Genomic DNA, 25,043 nt, shown 5'->3' on the forward strand with positions numbered 1-25,043 from the left:
CGGCTTTTACCGCCAATGTTGTAATGAGGGCCTAAGTGTCAAACAACGTGAGCATCTTCATTCTCATTCTGGAGAAAAGCAGCACACCTCGCCAATCAACGCGCTTCCAGGCACAGAGGTCTTTCTATTATTTATTCTTAGCAACAGAATAAAGGTTCTCGTCAACCTCCATACAGACACAGTAAAAAAATTATTTGCTCACAAATAGTTTAAAAAACCTTTTACTTTATGGGTAGGAGATTAATGGTGATTTTCTGTATTTATTTCTCACAAGAAATACATAAGTAACATATTGCGAGGGACAGAATAATCAACTAAAATCCCTTCCTTTATGGAAGGAATATTAGTCCCTTATCACTCCTTTATGGATCTGCAGGAGGCATGATACACCAAGAGCAAGTTAACATGCTAATTGCCTACTGAATTTCTTGCAGATTCGTCATTCCTGGTAGATTTATTCACATTTTTCAGCAAATTAAAAACATTTCGAAACGCATATATTTGTAGCATCTTTGTAGTTAGTGTTACTTGTCACTTACTATGGAATTATTTTTTTCATTGATAATAAAATTTGAGCTGTGGGATGGACCCCCACTAAATCTGGCACAGAAATAGCGCTTTCAGCAGAGGGTCTGTATGTCAAGTTTATTTCTGGTTTGTCCTCAGGAGCATGGTGGATGGGGGAGTGGAAAGGAGGAGGAGAGTAACAATTACTCAAAGCATTTTCTGTCCATTTTCGGTTCCATGGATATCTTTGTTCTCCACTCCAGTAAAAAGTGATTTAAGATTTACAGCCAAATGAAGTAGGCACTTTACTAAAAATAGACCTTTTTTTGGGTATGGTCTTTGAAACAGCTGCTGTCTCAACACCCTATTGTTTTAAAATCATATATAATAGACATACATAGAGCTTTTGGTTAGTAGTCTTCATCCATTGGTGGGTAAACGTGACATTCATATTTTGTTTCCACCCAGAAGAGTATACAGCACAGAGCAATGGATCATCCCACGTCAGCTATTTTTTTTAATAGTGCAAACTCGACCCTATAGTATTGGAGTGCTTTACATGATCACTAGTTACATTACACAAAGACACATTCTTTTCTGTTTTTTTTTGTATTTGGCACAGGGAGATTAAGGGCCAGATTTATCATGGGATTGTGTTGCCCTGGCCTCATGCAGGGTGATGCAAGGAGAATGCAATCCTTAAATCAGATTTACCAAACCATGAAAGACTACCTTGCACGGCCCTGTGTTGCTTGGTAAATCTGGACTACCCAAGGAAGCACAAGTCATTGCCTTGGGTTACTGCTGCACTGGAAAGGTGTTACATGGGTAGAGAGTGGGTGTTCCCATGCATCCACCCCTGGATTTTGGTGAATTCTCAGATTTACCAAGGCAGGTAAACCTGGGAATGCATCAAAGATAGATGTGCATTTAAGTATTGTTTTAGTGCAGGTAAGTGTCCCTTCCTGCATAGACAATCTTGCCTGCAATGCAGCTACCCTTACACCAGAATGGAATGATGTCTGCATTTGGCGATAGGCTGCTCTGTGTGCGTCAGCACAAGGAAAGGGTACAAATGCGCCATATCTTAATAGATATGACACATTCCTGTCCCATCAATGTGCCGCAGCACAGCAAGTTATCTTGCTGTCTTGTGCTGCTTCAAATGTTGGTAAATCTGGGTAAAAGTGATTGTCCAAGAATCACAGGATGTTGAGCCGATAGTAGTACAGCGCTAGGATGTGCGCAGTGCTGACTTGCTCACATGCACGCATGCCCTGATCTCACTTCAGAGGTCAGGGCTATTTAATATAAGGGGATCTCCCCCAGCTCAGGCATTCAGTTTGGAGCTTGTTACAGAGCACCCCCTGCATCCGTCCTAGTTTGCCGCAATGCGAGCACAAGTGCCAGGAGGGCTGACCGTCTCCTGTGCGACACAGAGGCAAAGACTCAAATCTGGTTTCCCACATCTAAAGTCAGCAGCTATGGCCGTTATGCCACATTCTCTCTCCTAGTTGCCTTACTGGAGAGAAAGCATTTTTTGTGCACTTCCTCCTAACAAATAATCTTCAATGTCAGAGCTTGTGGGCAAATGTCGGTTTTCTTTTTAGAAGAAACATTAATTTTTCCTTTAACAAAATTTTTCTCCTTTGTCTACTTTTGCAATGTCCTTGCAGCTCCTCACACACTGCTACTGTAAGCTCACTTGTACTAGTGTGTGGGCACTTCTGCCTGCGGCAAGCTTTAAAAGGGATTTATCATTCTTTATCAATAAAAAACACTTGGAAACCATTCAAAAATGGCAAAACGTCAGTGTGCATGTTTACCGATATATTGATGGTAATTTTTTAACGTTTTTGTTATTTTTTTATGAACAAAGCATTCTAAGATGGCTGCTGTATGTGCATATGCATGCATACACCACAACTGCCATCTATGATTTTTTTTTTGTTATGCTGTAATGTTCAGGGCGTGCAAACTGTATAACATTCTGTTGGAAATGGGGACTCTAGTTTGAAGATGTTTGCACTCTGTCCAAGTAGGGACCACAATCCTAGTCAGGGCAAGTAAGATATACACTGTCGCCCAGATGTAAGAGGGCCTAGCCCCATATATCACCACATTAGCCTCATTTTTTTATGCTAATGTGGCAATATTATGGCACAAATGCTGCTTCATAATTACAAAGTGGTGCAGTGCATGCATTACACCACTTTGTAACCCACTGCCGGTGCTAGGCATAATTTATGCAAGGGGACGTTCCCCCGATAGGGGGCCGCAAAAATGGCGCAATGAAATCTAAAAGGTTAATTTGCGTCAATTTAAGTGGCATTTTTAATGCCTGCACAGAGCAGGAGTTAAAAGAAGGCACACCATTGTTTTCAATGGGCCTCAATATGCTTTGCAGGATTAGTGTCAACATTTTTGGCGCTAGTCCTGCAAAACGCCAAACTATCATCAAAGGTTTTGACGGTAGTTCCTTAACTACCGCAATGGTGTGCCATATGTTAAATAAAGCACACACATGGTGACGTTAAGGGGCACTAAGGGGCATAAGAAAAGTGGCGCTGCATGGGATGCAGCGCCACCTTTCTTAAATTCAGCCCTAAAAGTTTACCTGTGCTCACCCACTGGCAGCTTGGCACAAAGCAGTCAGGCTAAACTAAAGAGACAATGTGTAAAGTATTTGTGCGCACACAGTAGCATAGTGAAATCACCACAAAAGGACTCCACGCCAGTTTAGAAAAATAGCCAATATTTATCTAAGCCAAACAAGACCAAAACGACAAACACAAGTCAGGTTATGAATTTTTAAAGATTAGATAAAAATGCAGTGCTTAGAAGACAATAGCTCCAGCCAGATCTATCTGATCGCGCTGGACCGGGACAAATTAGAGAATGCAGTCTGTCCACAATAAAGAACGGGCCGGGTACAAGCGTAACGCAGACCTGCTGACAGTACCTTTGTTGCATCAATGCTCGGTGACGATGCGTTGATCCAGAGGACAGGATGCATCATGCTTACAGGCGATGCATTGTTTCCTGATCAGGCAACGTTGTTGATGCGCCAATGTCCATAAGTGATGAGTACTGGTTCTGATGCATCGTTGCTGCATCAGCCAAGCCAGGGCTGCAATGTAAGTCAAGGTCATTGTGTCATGCAGTCAGCAAGCAGTGTCCGCGGGTTTGATGCAGGCAGTGGCAAAATGGTGTTTCTGCAGTCGCATGTGTCAGTTCCAAGTGATGTGCCAGTGTCATTGCATAGGTGTTCTGTTGCAGCACCACACTCACCTCCAAGGCCCAAGACTGAATTTGACACTACTTGGCAGGGCAGGACTCATAGCAGAGGAGCCCTGGTAGCAAGATGTGGGTGAAGTCTTTGATATCCCTGAGACTTCAGAAACAGGAGGCAAGCCCAGTCAGGCCCTTGGAAAAACGTTAGATTACAGTATGTAAACAGTTAGATCCAGTCCTTTCACTCCCAGATAAGAAGTAGCAAGTAGCAGGCCAACCCAGCAGAGCAAACAGCAAAGTGGCAGGCCCTCCTGATGACCCCAAGGTCCTTGTTCCTGGTAGAATGTGTTCAGTCCAAGAGTGTTCTGAGTACATGGTACCATAGGCCCAGTACTTATGCCCAAATGAATGTGCCTTTGAAGTTGGGGAGAATTCAAAGAATGGTTTTGAAGTGCCTCAGTTCCCTATCAGCCCAGTCCTGTCTGCGAGGAGGTCTGTGGGGGGTTATCTGGCCTTTTGGGGTCAGGGCACTACCCTTTGAAGTGTAAGTGAGAGCTCCTCCACTCTTAGTGCCCAGGAACACTCATCAGTATGCAGCTGGAATGCAGGGGCATTAGAGTGTCCTATATTTATGGCTCCCTAGATGGAATGCACAAAGGTTGTTGTCACCTATGCTTTCACAGACCAGACGTGAACTGGAGGCAGGCTAAGGCACAGGATGGATAAAGTAATAAAATGCCAACCTCCTAAAAGTTGCATTTTCAGACCTGCAATTTAAAAACAACCTTTACCACAAGATGTGTTTTTAAATTGTGATGTGTTTTTAAATTGTGAGTCCAGAGACACCAAACTCATTTTTTCTATCTTTTCCCAATCAGAAATTACATTTAAAAGATGTTTTAAGGCAATCCCCATACTAGCCTATGAGAGAGATAGCCCTTGCAATAGTGAAAAACGAATTTAAGAGTTTTTCACTACCCGGACATTAAAACTTAAAAGCATATGTCCAACTTTTTAAATACAGTGCACCCTGCCCTTGGGGATAACCAGGGCCAACCTTAGGGGTGTCTTACATGTAATATAAAAGAAGGTTTGGGCCTGGCTAGTGGTTACACTTGCCGGGTCTAAATGGCAGTTTAAACTGCACACTCATGTTTGAAAGGCTCCGTAGAGGGTGGCATAACCAAGGCTGCTGGCGCACTAGTAGCATTTGACTTACAGGCCCTGGGCACACACAGTGCACCTTACTAGGGACTTACTAGTAAATTAAATATGTCAATCACAGAGAAGCCAATGTTACCATGTTTCAGACACAGAGCACATGCAGATTAGCACTGGATAACAGGGATAAAGTGTGCAGAGTCATAACGCCAGCAAAACCAAAATTCAGCACACAGTCAAAACAGGAGGCCAGAAAGCAAAAATGTCAAGGGAAACTATGCCAAAAGATACCATGTATAACACTTTCACATGGTGGAAACGCTAAGACATTTTCTGAAGAAAAAAATCACAGCTAAAGTAAAATTCTGGTTTCAAATTAAAACCTAAAAACTCCTAAAACTATGCTCTGCTGAACAAAATCACACTCCTGCCATACTCCATTGTGCCATCACAGGAAGTATTCCATCAACGGAGCCAACAGGGGCTTCTTTGATGAAATACTTAAGGACCATCCAACTAAATGAGATGGGAGGACTGAGGGGGTTTAGTGGGCAGGTTATAGCACTGCATTGGCGACAGAGTACGCTGTCCACCAAACTAATCTGTGTTCTGACATCAGAAAGCACTTCTAAAAAGAAAATAAAGAACTCAAGTGTATTCAGTAATAATTCTTTGCCACTTATATTGCTTGTACACCATACCCGCTTCCTGTATCTCACCCTAAGAACAAATTGTCATATAGGTAAGGATGTGTCAACAAGAAATCTGTTGGTAATCCTTCCCATTGCTTCATTAATGAAGACACAGTAAGTTATAAGACTAGCAATAGTCTGGATCACAGCTCTCCAGCTCAATAACAGGGTGTTGTGTCTTCTCTCCCAGGCTGGCAAAGGCAACTCTAACACTCATACCACTCTTCGGGATTCATGAAGTCGTTTTCATCTTTGCCACTGATGAACAGACAACGGGTATTCTGCGCTACATCAAGGTCTTCGTCACCTTGTTCCTCAATTCCTTTCAGGTAAGAAGAAATAGAGCAACAAAGACAATTCACATATGAGCCTGTGGTAAGATCAGCTTTTTTCATAAGACCAAGAAAGCAGTCTGAAGGTAAGAACTACATCTGAAGCAATGTTAACTGTTGATAGCAGCATACCACATGCAGAACCATGATTCTTTAAGTATGGTGATAGCTCTCCATAAGAATTAAGACATTTTCCAACTTCAAACGAGATTGGAGATATGATCGAGGATGTAGGATAACCAAGATTAAAAAACAAGAGCGTAGTAACCACTGCAGCAGGAGCTCAATTGACTTTTTGGATCCAACGTGCTTTCTACAGTGATCAGCATTATGAAAATGCAGGCATATATGATTGCATTGGCTTTAAAACATCATGTAGGGTCAACCAGAGTTTTGGTGTGTGGGCTTGGTTGGCTCACATGAAAGCTGTGCTGCACAAGAATTTGAAAAGGAGGGAAATGCTGATAAGGACCCAAGGTAGACATCCTTGCAACAGAGTGTGATTATAGCTAAAATGTAATATATCACCGAAGTGCGTTGGGTTCCTGGTGAGCAAAGTCATAGATAGTGGGCTGAACAAAGAATTTTCTTTGCAAAAGGCAACTGAGTATTGAATATAGGAAAATGTGGCACAGAAGAAGTAATTTCTATCTACCTGGAATTCAAGAAGGAATGTTACTACACATGGCATTATAGGAGTAGGAGGAGCAGTCCATCTGTTGCATCTTACCTTATGACAAAATTGGTTAGAGGTCCAAGATGTTAGGGTTATTGTCCAGTTTGCTCTTTCCATACTTATCTCCCTATCTCGTATCACACCACTTTGGTCCCAAACTGGCCCAACAGCCGATATTCTCAGCTGTGCCTGTAAATGTTTTAGGATTGCTCACCTCAGATCCAGTGCATATTTATAGCTATGACCCAATTATACATTCCCAGCAATATTAGCCACAAATTTAGCTGTGGACCATTACAAAAAAACGAACTCTCAAAATACCAAAGACATAATGATCTCAGTCATAACAAGTGACAAACAATGCAAAACATACTAGAGGAGTTGAATGGGTCATTAATTTATTGTCTCCACAGCAGTGCAAACACGGGGAAGATTGTCAGTGGAACAACATCAGAAGAAATTCCCAAAAGCATGGACAGAATACTTGTAGGCAATAATGGATAACTTTTAGACCAGCACTAAAATTCTAGATGTAATTGTAATTGTAATCGTATTTATATAGCGCTTACTACCCCTGACGAGGCGTCGAAGCGCTTTTCGATGAGTAGCACGCTACTCCGGTACCCAACAAGAATTAGTGATGGATTAGTATAATTTAATAAGGAGTACAGTTTTAGTATTATTATGAGTTAATTAGAGTTGCGGATATGAGAGTTTGTTAGTTAGATTGACTGGAGTAATGGAGGGGTGGAGGAGGAAAGAAATCCAGAAGTGTTAATTGGGAGTTTATCCTTCATTTGCTCAATCCAAAGGCTTGAGATGAATAAAAGGGGGGCGGAGGGGAAAGAGGATGTGGAAGGGTTAGGGAGAGCATAGTAGCAGGGTGAGATGAATGCAGGAGAATTTAGTAGGGTTGTGTGGGAGGTCACAGAGGTAGAGTGAGGTTTGGTGAGTTAGATGTGGGGGTGGAGGGATGAGCTTAGGCAGAGATATTTAGGAGATGGAAGTGGTCGAAGGGATTTGGGATGAGTCCGAGTGAGAATGGAGGATAGTTTGATAGAGACATGACATAAGAGCGATGAGTAGATAAGTGTGATAAAAAGAGAGCAGAAATTCATAGAAACATGCCAGGCACAGAAACAACATATATACATATATATATATATTTATACACACACACACACATGACTTATACACACACATCTGCACATACAATACATAATTAGAAACATGGGTAAAAAATACTTAGTCGTCCATCCATCATCCTGGTAAAAAAGGCGGGAACTCCCCTACCTACCTCGAGGGTGGACGGGGCGTGGCTCAGCGGGCGGAGCCCACAGGTGCTCCACAAGGGGAGAAACCCTCCACTCTGTGTCTCCAGCAGAGGAAGACAGAAACCGCGCGTCCCAGTCAGACACAGACCACGCTCCAGCACATCATCAGCTCACCTCCAGGAAGGAGTCCAAATCCCCTCCGCCATGGGATCTCTGAGCGCACAGCCCCGCCCCGCCCCATCCCTGCTAAGCCCAAGAGCCAGGGTGGGCCGTCCTTTCCAGAAGGTGAGCTTCAAACACGGCATCTGCCGCGTCCACATTGTACACTAGGGTACGTGATGGGCCACGGGGGCAAAAAGGTCTTCAGCAACCTTGTGTGCCCCCGGCAATGTCATTGCCACTAGTGCGTCCCCGCGGAGAGTTCCTCGCGCCCCTGCGCATCAGCGACGCACCACGCTAGTCGGCGGCAAACGCAGTGGGGTCGCCTTGGAAAGCTGTCCATCATTCTGGCAAGAGGTGGGAATTCCCCTACCTACTTCGAGGGTTGACGTGGCGTGGCTCAGCGGGCGGAGCTTACAGGTGTTTCATAAAGGGAGAAACTTCTACTCTGTGTCTCCAGGAGAGGAAGATAGAAACCGCGCGTCACAGTCAGATACAGATTACGCTCCAGTACATCATCAGTTCACCTCCAGGAAGGATTTTGGATCTTCCTCTGCTATGGGATCTCTGAGCGCACAGCCTTGCTTTATCTTTGCCAAGCCCGAGAGTTAGGGTGGCTTGTCCTTTCCAGAAGCTGAGCTTCGACTGCGGCACCTGCTACGTTTATATTGGTAAGTGCTTCCTTTGAGGTTTAGTTTCTGTAAAATGAGCATCGTGGCCTACACAACCGGAGTATTTTCTACGAGTATGTCAGTAAGCGTTACCTAGCATGTTTTATATACCCTGTTTATTTTGTACATTAGGGGTACGTGATGGGCCACGGGGTAAACGTCTCCAGCAAGCTTGTGTGCCTTTGGCAATGTTATTGTTACTAGTGCGTCTTTGTGGAGATGTCCTCGTGCTTCTGCGCATCAACAACACATCACCGGAATCGGCGGTAAAAACGCAGTGGGCTCGTTTTGGAAAGCTGTCCGTCATCCTGGCAAGAGGCGGGAATTCCTTACCTACTTCGAGGGTGGACGGGGCGTGGCTCAGCGGGCGGAGCTTACAGGTGCTTCATAAAGGGAGAACCTTCTACTCTGTGTCTCCAGGAGAGGAAGATAGAACCTGCGCGTCACAGTCAGATACAGACCACGCTCCAGCACACCATCAGTCAGTTCACCTCCAGGAAGGAATCCAGATCTTCCTATGCTATGGGATCTCTGAGCGCACAGCCGTGCTTCATCCTTGCCAAGCCCAAGAGTCAGGGTGGCTTGTCCTTTCCAGAGGCTGAGCTTCGACTGCGGCACCTGCTACGTTTATATTGGTAAGTGCTTCCTGTTGAGGTTTAGTTTCTGTAAAATGAGCATCGTGGCCTACACAACCGGAGTATTTTCTACGAGTATGTCAGTAAGCGTTACCTAGCATGTTTTATACACCCTGTTTATATTGTACACTAGAGGTACGTGATGGGCCACGGGGTGAAACGTCTCCAGCAACCTTGTGTGCCTTTGGCAATGTTATTGTTACTAGTGCGTCTTTGTGGAGATGTCCTCGTGCTTCGGCGCATCAACAACGCACCACCGGAAACGGCGGTAAAGGCAGGGGGTCGTTTTGGAAAGCTGTCCATCATCCTGGTAAAAGACGGGAATTCCTTTACCTTCTTCGAGGGTGGACGGGGCGTGGCTCAGCGGGCGGAGCTTACAGGTGCTTCATAAAGGGAGACCTTCTACTCTGTGTCTCCAGGAGACGAAGATAGAACCCGCGCGTCACAGTCAGATACAGATTACGCTCTAGTACATCATCAGTTCACCTCCAGGAAGGATTCTGGATCTTTTTTTGCTATGGGATCTCTGAGCGCACAGCCTTGCTTTATCTTTGCCAAGTCCGAGAGTTAGGGTGGCTTGTCCTTTCCAGAAGCTGAGCTTCAACTGGGGCACCTGCTACGTTTATATTGGTAAGTGTTTCATTGTTGAGGTTTAGTTTCTGTAAACATGAGCATCGTGACCGAACCAACCGGAGTATTTTCTACGAGTATGTCAGTAAGCGTTACCTAGCATGTTTTATACGCCCCGTTTATATTGTACACTAAGGGTACCTGATGGGCCACGTTTATATTGTACACTAGGGGTACCTGACGGGCCACGGGGTAAAACGTCTCCAGCAACCTTGTGTGCCTTTGGCAATGTTATTGTTACTAGTGTGTCTCTGTGGAGATGTCCTCGTGCTTCTGTGCATCAACAACGCACCACCGGAATCGGCGCTAAACGCAGTGGGGTCGTTTTGGAAAGCTGTCCGTCATCCTGGTAAAAAAGCGGGAATTTCTTTACCTACATTCGAGGGTGGACGGGGCGTGGCTCAGCGGGCGGAGCTTACAGGTGCTTCATAAAGGGAGACCTTCTACTCTGTGTCTCCAGGAGACGAAGATAGAACCCGCGCGTCACAGTCAGATACAGATTACGCTCTAGTACATCATCAGTTCACCTCCAGGAAGGATTCTGGATCTTTTTTTTTTTTTTTTTTTTTTTTGCTATGGGATCTCTGAGCGCACAGCCTTGCTTTATCTTTGCCAAGCCCGAGAGTTAGGGTGGCTTGTCCTTTCCAGAAGCTGAGCTTCAACTGGGTCACCTGCTACGTTTATATTGGTAAGTGTTTCCTGTTGAGGTTTAGTTTCTGAAAACATGAGCATCGTGACCGAACCAACCGGAGTATTTTCTACGAGTATGTCAGTAAGCGTTACCTAGCATGTTTTATACGCCCCGTTTATATTGTACACTAGGGGTACCTGACGGGCCACGGGGTAAACGTCTCCAGCAACCTTGTGTGCCTTTGGCAATGTTATTGTTACTAGTGTGTCTCTGTGGAGAAGTCCTCGTGCTTCTGTGCATCAACAACGCACCACCGGAATCGGCGGTAAACGCAGTGGGCTCGTTTTGGAAAGCTGTCCGTCATCCTGGTAAAAAGCGGGAATTCCTTTACCTACATTCGAGGGTGGACGGGGCGTGGCTCAGCGGGCGGAGCTTACAGGTGTTTCATAAAGGGAGAACCTTCTACTCTGTGTCTCCAGGAGAGGAAGATAGAACCCGCGCGTCACAGTCAGATACTGATTACGCTCTAGTACATCATCAGTTCACCTCCAGGAAGGATTCTGGATCTTTTTTTGCTATGGGATCTCTGAGCGCACAGCCTTGCTTTATCTTTGCCAAGCCAGAGAGTTAGGGTGGCTTGTCCTTTCCAGAAGCTGAGCTTCAACTGGGGCACCTGCTACGTTTATATTGGTAAGTGTTTCCTGTTGAGGTTTAGTTTCTGTAAAAAATGAGCATCGTGACCGAACCAAGCGGAAGTATTTTCTACGAGTATGTCAGTAAGCGTTACCTAGCATGTTTTATACGCCCCGTTTATATTGTTCACTAGGGGTACCTGACGGGCCACGGGGTAAAACGTCTCCAGCAACCTTGTGCTCCTTTGGCAATGTTATTGTTACTAGTGTGTCTCTGTGGAGATGTCCTCGTGCTTCTGTGCATCAACAACGCACCACCGGAATCGGCGGTAAAACGTAGTGGGGTCGTTTTGGAAAGCTGTCCGTCATCCTGGTAAAAAGGCGGGAATTCCTTTACCTACTTCGAGGGTGGACGGGGCGTGGCTCAGCGGGCGGAGCTTACAGGTGCTTCATAAAGGGAGAACCTTCTACTCTGTGTCTCCAGGAGAGGAAGATAGAACCCGCACGTCACAGTCAGATACAGATTACGCTCTAGTACATCATCAGTTCACCTCCAGGAAGGATTCTGGATCTTTTCTGCTATGGGATCTCTGAGCGCACAGCCTTGCTTTATCTTTGCCAAGCCCGAGAGTTAGGGTGGCTTGTCCTTTCCAGAAGCTGAGCTTCAACTGGGGCACCTGCTACGTTTATATTTGTAAGTGCTTCCTGTTGAGGTTTAGTTTCTGTAAAATGAGCATCGTGGCCTACCCAACCGGAGTATTTTCTACGAGTATGTCAGTAAGCGTTACCTAGCATGTTTTATACGCCCCGTTTATATTGTACACTAGGGGTACCTGACGGGCCACGGGGTAAACGTCTCCAGCAACCTTGTGTGCCTTTGGCAATGTTATTGTTACTAGTGCGTCTCTGTGGAGATGTCCTCGTGCTTCTGCGCATCAACAACGCACCACCGAATCGGCGGTAAACGCAGTGGGCTTGTTTTGGAAAGCTGTCCATCATCCTGGTAAAAGGCGGGAATTCCTTTACCTACATTCGAGGGTGGACGGGGCGTGGCTCAGCGGGCGGAGCTTACAGGTGCTTCATAAAGGGAGAACCTTCTACTCTGTGTCTCCAGGAGAGGAAGATAGAACCCGCGCGTCACAGTCAGATACAGATTACGCTCTAGTACATCATCAGTTCACCTCCAGGAAGGATTCTGGATCTTTTTTTGCTATGGGATCTCTGAGCGCACAGCCTTGCTTTATCTTTGCCAAGCCCGAGAGTTAGGGTGGCTTGTCCTTTCCAGAAGCTGAGCTTCAACTGGGGCACCTGCTACGTTTATATTTGTAAGTGCTTCCTGTTGAGGTTTAGTTTCTGTAAAAAATGAGCATCGTGACCGAACCAAGCGGAAGTATTTTCTACGAGTATGTCAGTAAGCGTTACCTAGCATGTTTTATACGCCCCGTTTATATTGTTCACTAGGGGTACCTGACGGGCCACGGGGTAAACGTCTCCAGCAACCTTGTGTGCCTTTGGCAATGTTATTGTTACTAGTGCGTCTTTGTGGAGATGTCCTCGTACTTCTGTGCATCAACAACGCACCACCGGAATCGGCGGTAAACGCAGTGGGGTCGTTTTGGAAAGCTGTTCATCATCCTGGTAAAAGGCGGGAATTCCTTTACCTTCTTCGAGGGTGGACGGGTCGTGGCTCAGCGGGCGGAGCTTACAGGTGCTTCATAAAGGGAGAACCTTCTACTCTGTGTCTCCAGGAGAGGAAGATAGAACCCGCGCGTCACAGTCAGATACAGATTACGCTCTAGTACATCATCAGTTCACCTCCAGGAAGGATTCTGGATCTTTTTTTTTTTTGCTATGGGATCTCTGAGCGCACAGCCTTGCTTTATCTTTGCCAAGCCCGAGAGTTAGGGTGGCTTGTCCTTTCCAGAAGCTGAGCTTCGACTGCGGCACCTGCTACGTTTATATTGGTAAGTGTTTCCTGTTGAGGTTTAGTTTCTGTAAAAAATGAGCATCGTGACCGAACCAAGCGGAAGTATTTTCTACGAGTATGTCAGTAAGCGTTACCTAGCATGTTTTATGCGCCCCGTTTATATTGTTCACTAGGGGTACCTGACGGGCCACGGGGTAAACGTCTCCAGCAACCTTGTGTGCCTTTGGCAATGTTATTGTTACTAGTGCGTCTTTGTGGAGATGTCCTCGTACTTCTGTGCATCAACAACGCACCACCGGAATCGGCGGTAAACGCAGTGGGGTCGTTTTGGAAAGCTGTTCATCATCCTGGTAAAAGGCGGGAATTCCTTTACCTTCTTCGAGGGTGGACGGGTCGTGGCTCAGCGGGCGGAGCTTACAGGTGCTTCATAAAGGGAGAACCTTCTACTCTGTGTCTCCAGGAGAGGAAGATAGAACCCGCGCGTCACAGTCAGATACAGATTACGCTCTAGTACATCATCAGTTCACCTCCAGGAAGGATTCTGGATCTTTTTTTGCTATGGGATCTCTGAGCGCACAGCCTTGCTTTATCTTTGCCAAGCCCGAGAGTTAGGGTGGCTTGTCCTTTCCAGAAGCTGAGCTTCAACTGGGGCACCTGCTACGTTTATATTTGTAAGTGCTTCCTGTTGAGGTTTAGTTTCTGTAAAATGAGCATCGTGGCCTACCCAACCGGAGTATTTTCTACGAGTATGTCAGTAAGCGTTACCTAGCATGTTTTATACGCCCCGTTTATATTGTACACTAGGGGTACCTGATGGGCCACGATGTAAACGTCTCCAGCAACCTTGTGTGCCTTTGGCAATGTTATTGTTACTAGTGCGTCTCTGTGGAGATGTCCTCGTGCTTCTGTGCATCAACAACGCACCACCGGAATCGGCGGTAAACGCAGTGGGGTCGTTTTGGAAAGCTGTTCATCATCCTGGTAAAAGGCGGGAATTCCTTTACATACTTCGAGGGTGGACGGGTCGTGGCTCAGCGGGCGGAGCTTACAGGTGCTTCATAAAGGGAGAACCTTCTACTCTGTGTCTCCAGGAGAGGAAGATAGAACCCGCGCGTCACAGTCAGATACAGATTACGCTCCAGTACATCATCAGTTCACCTCCAGGAAGGATTCTAGATCTTTTTCTGCTATGGGATCTCTGGGCGCACAGCCTTGCTTTAGTTTCCAAAGAAACTATAAATCAATAGAAATATACATATAATCTGAAAAAATAATTATCCCCATAGGCATATGCAGTTCATAGTTGTTTGAAAAAGGTGGTTATGAAGGAAAGAGCCAACTCTTGAGTAGTTTCCTGAAAACAAGAAAGTTATCTGTGGCTCTTATAGTTGGGGGTAATGAATTCCATAGTTTGGCTGCTTGGACGGAGAAGGATGTACCACCTACAGTCTTTTTCTTGTATGGTGGTGTTCTAAGGCGGGGTGCCAGTCTTGAGCGGAGGGTTCTTTGTTGGATGTATTTGGTAATTTTCTGTCTGATGAAAAGCGGTCCTGTTCCATGTATAGCTTTGTGGGTGATACAAAGCAGCTTGAAAGTGCATCTTCTGGCAACGGGTAGCCAGTGTAGTGCTCTCAAGGCAGGGGAGATGTGGGCTTGCGGCTTTATATGTAGTAGTAGCCTGGCTGCGGAATTCTGGATACGTTGTAGTTTTTTCATAACAGATAGAGATGATCCATGGTAGAGGCTATTGGCATAATCCAGTTTGGATAATACAAGTGAGATAGTAGCTTGCACCTTGTGTGGAAATCCGAGGTGAGGGAAAATGCGTCGTAAAGTCTTTAAGGTGATGATGCTTGTGCGTGCTAATTTGTCTACTTGGGCATTCAAAGTTAGTTTGGAATCCATGGTGATTCCTAGGTTTTTCACTTCCTTGGATAATTGAGGAGGTGGTCCGAGATCGTCAGGCCAACCGCACAGAGGTTCATAATGTTTCCAGTCACCACATGTGAGTATTTCAGTTTTGGAGGTATTTAGTTTGAGATGGCTCCAGGTCATCCACTGATCAACGGCTCTGAGGCAACTGAAGATTTGAGAGTTTTCAATGTTTTTGGGGTCTTCTAATTGAAGTAGTATTTGTGTGTCATCTGCATAGTTGTAGCATGTGAGATGGAAATCATTGATCAGTTCTGGTAAAGATATCATTTAGATGTTAAAAAGCAAAGGTGAGATGATTGACCCTTGGGGGACCCCTGTTTTTGTGAGGTAGGGTTCGGATGAGAAGGGGGGTGAGTGGATGATATTCGTTCTTTTTTGGAGATAGGAAGTAATCCAGTCGAGCGCAATCCCTTGTATGCCGGCTTCGTGGAGTCTTTGAGTTAGGGTGTCATGGTCAACTGTATCAAAGGCAGCTGAGAGGTCCAAGAGAAGTAGTGCAGCAACTCCATTTCGGTCAACTGTGTTTTTAAGATTGTCCCAGATTGCCATGAGTGCAGATTCAGTGCTTCTTCCTGGGCGGAATCCAGTTTGGAAGTCTGAAAGTATAGAGTTGTCTTCAATGAATTGTGACATCTGGGCGAATGCTGCTCTTTCTATCAATTTGCCCAGGAAAGGTCCATTTGTGATAGGTCTGTAGTTGTTTGGGTCTTGCGGGTCTAGATTTGTTTTCTTTAATAATGGTCGTATGTATGCCTTTTTCAGGTCTGTAGGAAAAGTTCCTGAAGTTAAAGAGTTGTTGATGATTCTTCTTACAGGTGTGGCAGCGGAAGTAGATAGCAGGATGTTCTTGAAGATCTGTGGTGGGCAAGGGTCAGAAGGGCAACCAGAAGGTCTGCTTGCTTTGACCAAATCCATAAATTCATCCTGGGATATTTGTTTGAAGGACTGTAGAGGTTGGGATGGTTTATTCTTAAAGGGTATTTTAGTAAAGGGGTTGGTGCTGATGGTTTTCTTCTGTTTTAAATAGGAGTCCAGTGTGTCTGCCTTGGTTGTGTAGTGAGTTGCCAATTTGTTTGTGAAATCTTGAGTGGTGGGATGACTTCCTTCCATGCATGTGGGTTTTCGAAATTCATTGAGAATTTTGTAAAATTCCTTGGTTGTAGATTGAGCATTTAGAATTCTGTCTGAGTAGTATCTTTTTTTAGCTTTTTTGATTGATGATTTGTATATCCTGTTAAGTTTGTGTAGCTGCAGTTTGTCTTGACTGTTGTTTGTTTTGAGCCAGGTCCGCTGCAACTTTCTGATTTGTTTTTTAATCTTTTTAAGTTCTGTGTTTCTCCAAGGTGTTGGTTTTCTTTTGTCATGTTTAGTTTTTCTGAGTGGTATTAGGACATCAAAAGCTTCCTGTAGCCACTCATAAAGTTTAGGTACAGAATTGATTGTATCTAGATCTGTCTTTGCTGTTAGTTGTGTTTCTAAGTGATCCAAATTGAGTTTTCTCCATGGTCGATAGGTGTATGTATGTAGGTGGTTGTGGGGTGTGTTGATTTGTGGAGTTGTCTGTCGGAAAGTTATCAGATGGTGGTCTGACCAGGTGGTTGGTGTGATGCTATGAATAGTAACAAGTTCAGGCTTAGCAAAAATGACATCTAGGATGTGACCAGCGATGTGTGTGGGATTGTGTACAATCTGATGTAGATTCAATGCGAGTAGGCCAGTGGTGATAGCTTTTGGATGGGGCATATTGGGTTTGTCAAACCAAATGTTTAGATCCCCAAGAATGCATAGATTGGAGTATAGTGTAATAAGGTTTGAGACTATGTCAAGAAAGGCATCTGGGAAAGTGGAGTTGTTAGGTGGAGGTCTGTAAAGGAGGAGAAAGTTACAGGTGGAAGTTGGAGTAGGGTGGCATCTGGTAAGGAGGGCTTCACAACCTTGTATGGAGATGTTGTCTGTTTTACTGAGGTTTATTGCCTGTTTGAATATAATAGCTAGTCCACCTCCTCTCTTGCCTATACGGTTTTGTGTGATGGTTTGATAGCCTGGAGGAAGGGCTTCGTGCAATACTGGTGCCATGTCATCTCCCAACCAGGTTTCCGTAATGAATAGTAAGTCAGGCTGTGTGTCTGTGAGCAGGTCGTAGATGTGGTGCTTGTTTTTTGAGAGTGATCGAGCATTTATGAGCTGGCAGTTTAGATAGGGTGTGTTAGTTGTAGTGTTGTTTTGTTTAGTAGAAGGGTAAGTAGTATAATGTGAGCTTGAAGCAGGAGTGTTGCTAGTTGTGTTGACTGTTTGAGGCTCACAATAGTCTTGCTTTTCAACATAGTGTTCCTCTTCCAGCAGGTTAAGGAGGCATTTTGTTGGGTCTGTGTGTGTGGGTGGTGAACTTGGTGGCTGAGAGAGCCATGAGGAGTGTAGTGTTTTTTGTAGGGTAGTTTTATTATGAAACAAACAAGGGGATGCGAGGTTGCTATGGGTGGCATGTTTTTTATTATGTTTGCGTTTGTTTAGTGTGGCAGGAGTATGGGTTAGGGGTGGGGGGGGAGCATGTGGATCATGATGTAAGGCTCTAAATTGTGCAATGGAGGAGAGGCGACTGAAAGAAGGTTGCTGGGATGGGGTGCTTGTGGTAGGTGTTTGTGAAGAGTGGGGGGGTAGGGGTTGAGATAGGGTGGAATTTGTATCCTGTGTGTAGTCTTGGGGGTGAGAGTGGGTATGATGAAGAGTGTAATGTAAGTTTGTGTTGCTTTGATGTGCTGATGTTTGTGGTTGGTATTGTTTTTGTGGAATAATGAGAGGGGTTATTGGTGTAGTTGTTTTTGGTGAGGGACTTGTATGCGAGTTAGTGCTGTTAAGTGGAATTTGAGTGTTAGATGGGGTGTTGATGTGTTTTGGAGATGAATGTATGAGGTGTATATGAGGTGATGGATGTGTGTCAGGGAGATAAGTATTAGTTGAGATTACTGGAAGAGGTAATATGTGTGGTGGAGTGAAATGTGGGAATTGTATGGTTGTGTGTAATTGGTGAGCAGAGGGGAAGAGTGTGTGTAGATGATGTGTTTGAAGGCAGGGTTTGGGCATTGTTATGAGTTCAGGCGGTCTGTGTGAAGCGAACAGCGGAAAGTGTTTTTGGTTAGTATGTGTAGAGAGTGTGTATCTGGGAGACTGAAACTGAGAGAGTTGTATGTTGTAGTTTTGTATTGTGTGGGCGGTGGCAGGTAGTGTTAGTGGGAGGGGATAGAGTAGTGTTTGCTGTGAGTATGAAGGTGTTTGACTGTAATAGTTATGGGGTGTATATGTATATGTGTTGTATGTAGGGTATTGTGTTGGGTGGTGGGGCAATGCATTATGTCTGTATTCAGTTTGTGATGCATGAATTGGATATCTTTGCGGGTAATGTGTTTGCATGTTGAGGGATGTGTTGGGGCAGAAACCATTCCTGGTGGAATGGGAATTGGGCAGCATGTCTGGCCCTAGTCCCTAGTCCCTACCTGTCCCGAACAGACCCAAACAGACAGCTGCCCTTGTCCTCTCCGCCCAAACAGACAGCTGCCCTTGTCCTCTCCGCCCAAACAGACAGCTGCCCTTGTCCTCTCCGCCCAAACAGACAGCTGCCCTTGTCCTCTCCGCCCTTTGCCTCGACGCCCGGGCTGAGATGCCCTGAATCCTAGCCTTTTATAGCCCTACTGGCCAATAAGAAGCTGGTCCTAACCCTAGCCAATCCGATTTTTTTAAACCCTAATTTAGCCAATTAGTGGGAGACCCAGCCCTAATCGCCAGTCACAGCCCTATTTCCTGACCCCCAATCACAGCCCCAGCCCTAGAAACCAACGGCCAATCAGAATCCCAGCCCTATCCACCAATCACAGCCCTAGAACCAACAGCCAATCAGAATCCCAGCCCTATCCACCAATCACAGCCCTAGAACCAACAGCCAATCAGAATCCCAGCCCTATCCACCAATCACAGCCCTAGAACCAACAGCCAATCAGAATCCCAGCCCTATCCACCAATCACAGCCCTAGAACCAACAGCCAATCAGAATCCCAGCCCTATCCACCAATCACAGCCCTAGAACCAACAGCCAATCAGAATCCCAGCCCTATCCACCAATCACAGCCCTAGAACCAACAGCCAATCAGAATCCCAGCCCTATCCACCAATCATAAATGCATCCCTGGAGCTAGCAACCAATGAAACACCATCTCCCAAAAGAACCTATCATAACAGCATGTGCAACAACCACGAGGAACCTATATAAGGAGCAAGTTAACCAAAGTCCAGTCCCTGGGGCCTGGGGGAGGCTCCTGGTGCTCTATTCAGTATCTCCTTGGATACAGACAGGCTGAATCCACACTTTCAAGCTAGCAGAGTCTACTTTTCAGGTAAGGGGGAGATTGTTTAAGAGACAAACACTGCAATAGTTCTGAGCGCACACTCTAAAAATCGGGCTTTTTAAGGCAAAAAAGACAGGGGGACAGACAGCTTTTAAGCACAATTTAAATCACACAAACAGATTAAAGAAAAATAAAAAAACAGTCTCCTAAAACCACACTCTGAAAGGTCTATGTAGTCTTTTTACTAAGAATAGGGGTGGAAAAAAAAAAAAGGGGGCGGGGGGGGGGGGGAGCCACTAAACTAGCAAGGGAAATTCACACAGTCACAGCAAAAAACGATTTTGAAACAAACACCACTTTAAAAGAGGCCAAGCTGCCTGAAAAACACAGAGAGTCCACAGTAAAACAAACACTGTTTGAACAATTAATACTATTTGACTAGAAAATATCTTTGGGCTCCTTACCTAGGTCTCTTTGCAATCCTTGAACACTGGGCTGTGTCAGGACACAGGAGAGAATGCACAGAGGAACACAAAATGGAGGTGCCTGTCTTTGGCCTTCCCTCCACAAACTTAAGGAGCCAGAGCAGGTGGGGGGGGGCGGGTCTCAGGTGCAGCAGAGACTCAGGGAGCCAATCAGCTAAGTCCAGTCCCTGGGGCCTGGGGGAGGCTCCTGGTGCTCTATTCAGTATCTCCTTGGATACAGACAGGCTGAATCCACACTTTCAAGCTAGCAGAGTCTACTTTTCAGGTAAGGGGGAGATTGTTTAAGAGACAAACACTGCAATAGTTCTGGGCGCACACTCTAAAAATCGGGCTTTTTAAGGCAAAAAAGACAGGGGGACAGACAGCTTTTAAGCACAATTTAAATCACACAAACAGATTAAAGAAAAATAAAAAAACAGTCTCCTAAAACCACACTCTGAAAGGTCTATGTAGTCTTTTTACTAAGAATAGGGGTGAAAAAAAAAGGGGGCGGGGGGGGGAGCCACTAAACTAGCAAGGGAAATTCACACAGTCACAGCAAAAAACGATTTTGAAACAAACACCACTTTAAAAGAGGCCAAGCTGCCTGAAAAACACAGAGAGTCCACAGTAAAACAAACACTGTTTGAACAATTAATACTATTTGACTAGAAAATATCTTTGGGCTCCTTACCTGGGTCTCTTTGCAATCCTTGAACACTGGGCTGTGTCAGGACACAGGAGAGAATGCACAGAGGAACACAAAATGGAGGTGCCTGTCTTTGGCCTTCCCTCCACAAACTTAAGGAGCCAGAGCAGGTGGGGGGGGGCGGGTCTCAGGTGCAGCAGAGACCCAGGGAGCCAATCAGCTAAGTCCAGTCCCTGGGGCCTGGGGGAGGCTCCTGGTGCTCTATTCAGTATCTCCTTGGATACAGACAGGCTGAATCCACACTTTCAAGCTAGCAGAGTCTACTTTTCAGGTAAGGGGGAGATTGTTTAAGAGACAAACACTGCAATAGTTCTGGGCGCACACTCTAAAAATCGGGCTTTTTAAGGCAAAAAAGACAGGGGGACAGACAGCTTTTAAGCACAATTTAAATCACACAAACAGATTAAAGAAAAATAAAAAAACAGTCTCCTAAAACCACACTCTGAAAGGTCTATGTAGTCTTTTTACTAAGAATAGGAGTGAAAAAAAAGGGGGCAGGGGGGGGGGGGGGGGAGCCACTAAACTAGCAAGGGAAATTCACACAGTCACAGCAAAAAACGATTTTGAAACAAACACCACTTTAAAAGAGGCCAAGCTGCCTGAAAAACACAGAGAGTCCACAGTAAAACAAACACTGTTTGAACAATTAATACTATTTGACTAGAAAATATCTTTGGGCTCCTTACCTAGGTCTCTTTGCAATCCTTGAACACTGGGCTGTGTCAGGACACAGGAGAGAATGCACAGAGGAACACAAAATGGAGGTGCCTGTCTTTGGCCTTCCCTCCACAAACTTAAGGAGCCAGAGCAGGTGGGGGGGGGCGGGTCTCAGGTGCAGCAGAGACCCAAGGAGCCAATCAGCTAAGTCCAGTCCCTGGGGCCTGGGGGAGGCTCCTGGTGCTCTATTCAGTATCTCCTTGGATACAGACAGGCTGAATCCACACTTTCAAGCTAGCAGAGTCTACTTTTCAGGTAAGGGGGAGATTGTTTAAGAGACAAACACTGCAATAGTTCTGGGCGCACACTCTAAAAATCGGGCTTTTTAAGGCAAAAAAGACAGGGGGACAGACAGCTTTTAAGCACAATTTAAATCACACAAACAGATTAAAGAAAAATAAAAAAACAGTCTCCTAAAACCACACTCTGAAAGGTCTATGTAGTCTTTTTACTAAGAATAGGGGTGAAAAAAAAAGGGGGCAGGGGGGGGGGGGAGCCACTAAACTAGCAAGGGAAATTCACACAGTCACAGCAAAAAACGATTTTGAAACAAACACCACTTTAAAAGAGGCCAAGCTGCCTGAAAAACACAGAGAGTCCACAGTAAAACAAACACTGTTTGAACAATTAATACTATTTGACTAGAAAATATCTTTGGGCTCCTTACCTAGGTCTCTTTGCAATCCTTGAACACTGGGCTGTGTCAGGACACAGGAGAGAATGCACAGAGGAACACAAAATGGAGGTGCCTGTCTTTGGCCTTCCCTCCACAAACTTCATGTGGTAAAGAATGAGCAAACAATGATATTGATTCAAATATCTCAGATGGTATCCTGCATGATAGAAGATGTAATGGCCTGGTTAGGGATTATCAACAGGAATGCATATGTGAACGTTCAAAATAGTCAGGCTTTCCTAGAGGAACATGTGTTAAGCATTTTCAGCTGCTGCTAAATTTACAGCTAACAAGGTGGTGCAAGAAACAAGATGCAAATACACAGCAGGGGCAGCATCTAATGTGGGGGTCAGTTACGGGACTGGCACCCAACAAGTCTTGGCAGTAGTAAACACAAAGGAAACCTTTGGGAACTTCACGGGGTCTGCGGGAGTGACATAGTGGTCTGAAACATCGGGCAGTGAGACTACAACTCCCAGAAGACACCTGACCTCCTGGATTTGGGCGATCCCACAGAGGGCCTGATGGCCGGTGAATCTTCAGATTCTGCAAGTATTTTAACCTGCAGTTTGCAGGGGACTGGTGCCTCTAATCCAAGGGAGACTGAGGGTGCTTTTGGTATTCACAGGGGTCCCTCTGGTTGGGAGTGCCGAGTTTGAGCCAAGGACAAAGGTTGATCATGCAGTTCCCAGTCTGTTGTCCCAGGTACAAAGTAGCCCTCTTTTGCTTTGTTACAGTGGGCAAAGTCTGGTTGTCGGCAACACAGGTCTCCAATTGGTTCTTCTTCTAAGTCAGTTGTCTGGAATCACAAGCTCTGGTGTCAGGGGAGTCCCTTAAATCCTGGATTAGGGGAGTTAGAGGTGTGGAGGCTACTGGCCAATGGGCAGCTACCTCCTGCAGCTAATCTGCCTCTGAGGTGACTACATCTGGTGGGGTTGGTCACCTTCTACTACCCAGAACCCTCTATTCTGCCACTCCTAGGGTGGAAGAAATGAAAATTAATTTAGTGCACACACTGGGCTGCTCACCCTAGGGGTGTGGTTAGCCTTCTGAGGATGTGCACTGTCCTGCATAACTAATTTCTCATCTGACCCTGAGCAAATCTGCCTGGGGGAGGGGGAGAGCTGTGTCCTCCTCTGGGGGCAAGCACCAATGCCTATCAGGGATAGTATAGCCTTTGAAGTTCACCGCCCTGAAGTGCCAATTCACTTGCTCAAGTGGGGAGCGGGAGGTGTGACTTCCTTCCTGCCCAAGCCTTTGTTTGTGACTCCTGGGAGTGCTCACACTACCAGGCCATTGGTCAGAAACCTGTGTTGGTGACAGAAGGAACAGGAAATCGTGTGCTGAACAGCCAGAGCACACAGAAAGTGGGGCAAAGAGACGGGTAACCTCTCAGATGCCACCTGGGTACATGTCAGCCATCCCTCAACACCAGATTTGTGTCAGGGGAGAGAGGGCACATTTTTTGACACCAAACGTGACATATCTACACAGTACCATAATGGAGCTAGCAACCTGGGTCTTCCTGTGTTCAAGTCCTATGTTATCCTAATGAACGGCTATCACTTATAGTGTACTTTAATGGTAAAGGCGCTATAGAGACATAAGAGCTTGTGCTTACATGCCTACACCTTAAATATAATGCAATCTGCTTCCTGGGCTGCAGAGGCCTTCCTTAGGGGTCTCTGACATATATGACAGGCAGTGCATAGGACTGTGTCGCACATGGTGAGGGCAAAGTTGAGATTTGCACTGCCCCTGCAGTCTGCAAAGGCAGGCCTGTTATCAGTAGTTTGTTCAGTTCACCCAGGGCGGCCCAAACTTGTGCTGCAGCCCTGGGCACCCCTTTACTACCTATGTCCAGGGTACCCTAGGTACTGTTTACTAGGGACTTATTAGGGGGTAACGTCTTTACCAATTAAAGAATTACCAAGTTGACAAATCAGCTTTGAGCGAGAGCATGAGCTCTGGGGCCTGGACAGCAGGCATAACCATCAGCTTTGGGGGCAAAATGTGCAGGGAGACCATACACAAATGGGCACTTTCCTATTTTGCCCATACATGGATCTGGACCAGGAGACTCTAAGTTAGATATGTGGTACTAGCAGCAAGACCACATTCAGAGAAACTGCATGTGGTATGTGTGCAAAATGTGGCCAAATCAACCATACAGATAAGAAATAAAGGATTTCACTTCACTACTGTCGTAGTTCATGTAGCATAGCTTACTCTCAAGACAGTGTTTTAGTTTCTAAAATAAGTGTGAGCTCTTCCCGCCTATCTTTGCGGCAGTCCCACATTAGCTGTCTGTCCTTAGTGGAAAGTGTGTGAAGTTCTTTCAGGGATTAAGCACCTACAGGTGTCAAGGATTAACAGACAGGAGAACTGTCCCAGGTGGTGCGCATCCAGCACTGACCACCAAGATGGGAGTATCCATTCCTGGTCTTAGACCAGCCAGATGGTCTCTCACTTCACAATATGAGCCCTTGGGCCTTCAACCTCAGGTAAACAGAGCTGCCCATCTCCAATAAAGATGAGGTTGTGTCTGGGTTGCAGTGCTCACAGTCCTGGAGATTTTGCCACTTGGGTCTTCCTTGTGCCCAATCACAAATCCTGAGGTGTACAAAAAAAGTGGAGGATGGAATGCTTAAATTAATCACTGATAATTACCAAATCTGTTGGTGTTTTGCACACCATGCCACCTCAGTTTGGACCCAGCCATATTCAAATCAAAATAGAAAGATTAAAAAATTGTCACAAAGGGAGAAAGCAGGAACCAGCAATAGTGAGATAAAGGGGCATGGAGTGCCTGGTAGTGGGTTAAAGAGGCCTGGAGTGGTTAAAGACTACCAGCCTTGGTAATTGGTAGCTCAAGTTTAATTGTACTGTCCGCTGGCTTCTAGACAGAGCTTCAGGACCTGCACTCTTTATTTTCAAATTAGGCAATGTTGAAGGGTAAACCAGTGAGCTATTGACGATCAGTTACAGCTAAGGAAAATAAAATTATCTTTCCTCCTCTTCCTATATTTTCAGCAGTTGATACA

At 45.6% G+C, this 25,043-nt stretch overlaps 1 protein-coding gene across 1 annotated transcript in view; it reads left to right on the top strand.

Moving 5' to 3' along the window:
* LOC138261495 (glucagon receptor-like) overlaps positions 1-25,043 on the top strand; it is a 562,622-nt gene that overhangs the window by 474,766 nt on the left and 62,813 nt on the right. Inside the window, exon 13 of the mRNA XM_069210480.1 lies at positions 5,785-5,923. Within this exon, the coding sequence (XP_069066581.1) occupies positions 5,785-5,923 (139 nt within the window). The remainder of the gene's footprint in view (positions 1-5,784; positions 5,924-25,043) is intronic.

This window comes from Pleurodeles waltl, chromosome 10 (assembly GCF_031143425.1).
Source record: "Pleurodeles waltl isolate 20211129_DDA chromosome 10, aPleWal1.hap1.20221129, whole genome shotgun sequence".
NCBI lineage: Eukaryota > Metazoa > Chordata > Amphibia > Caudata > Salamandridae > Pleurodeles > Pleurodeles waltl.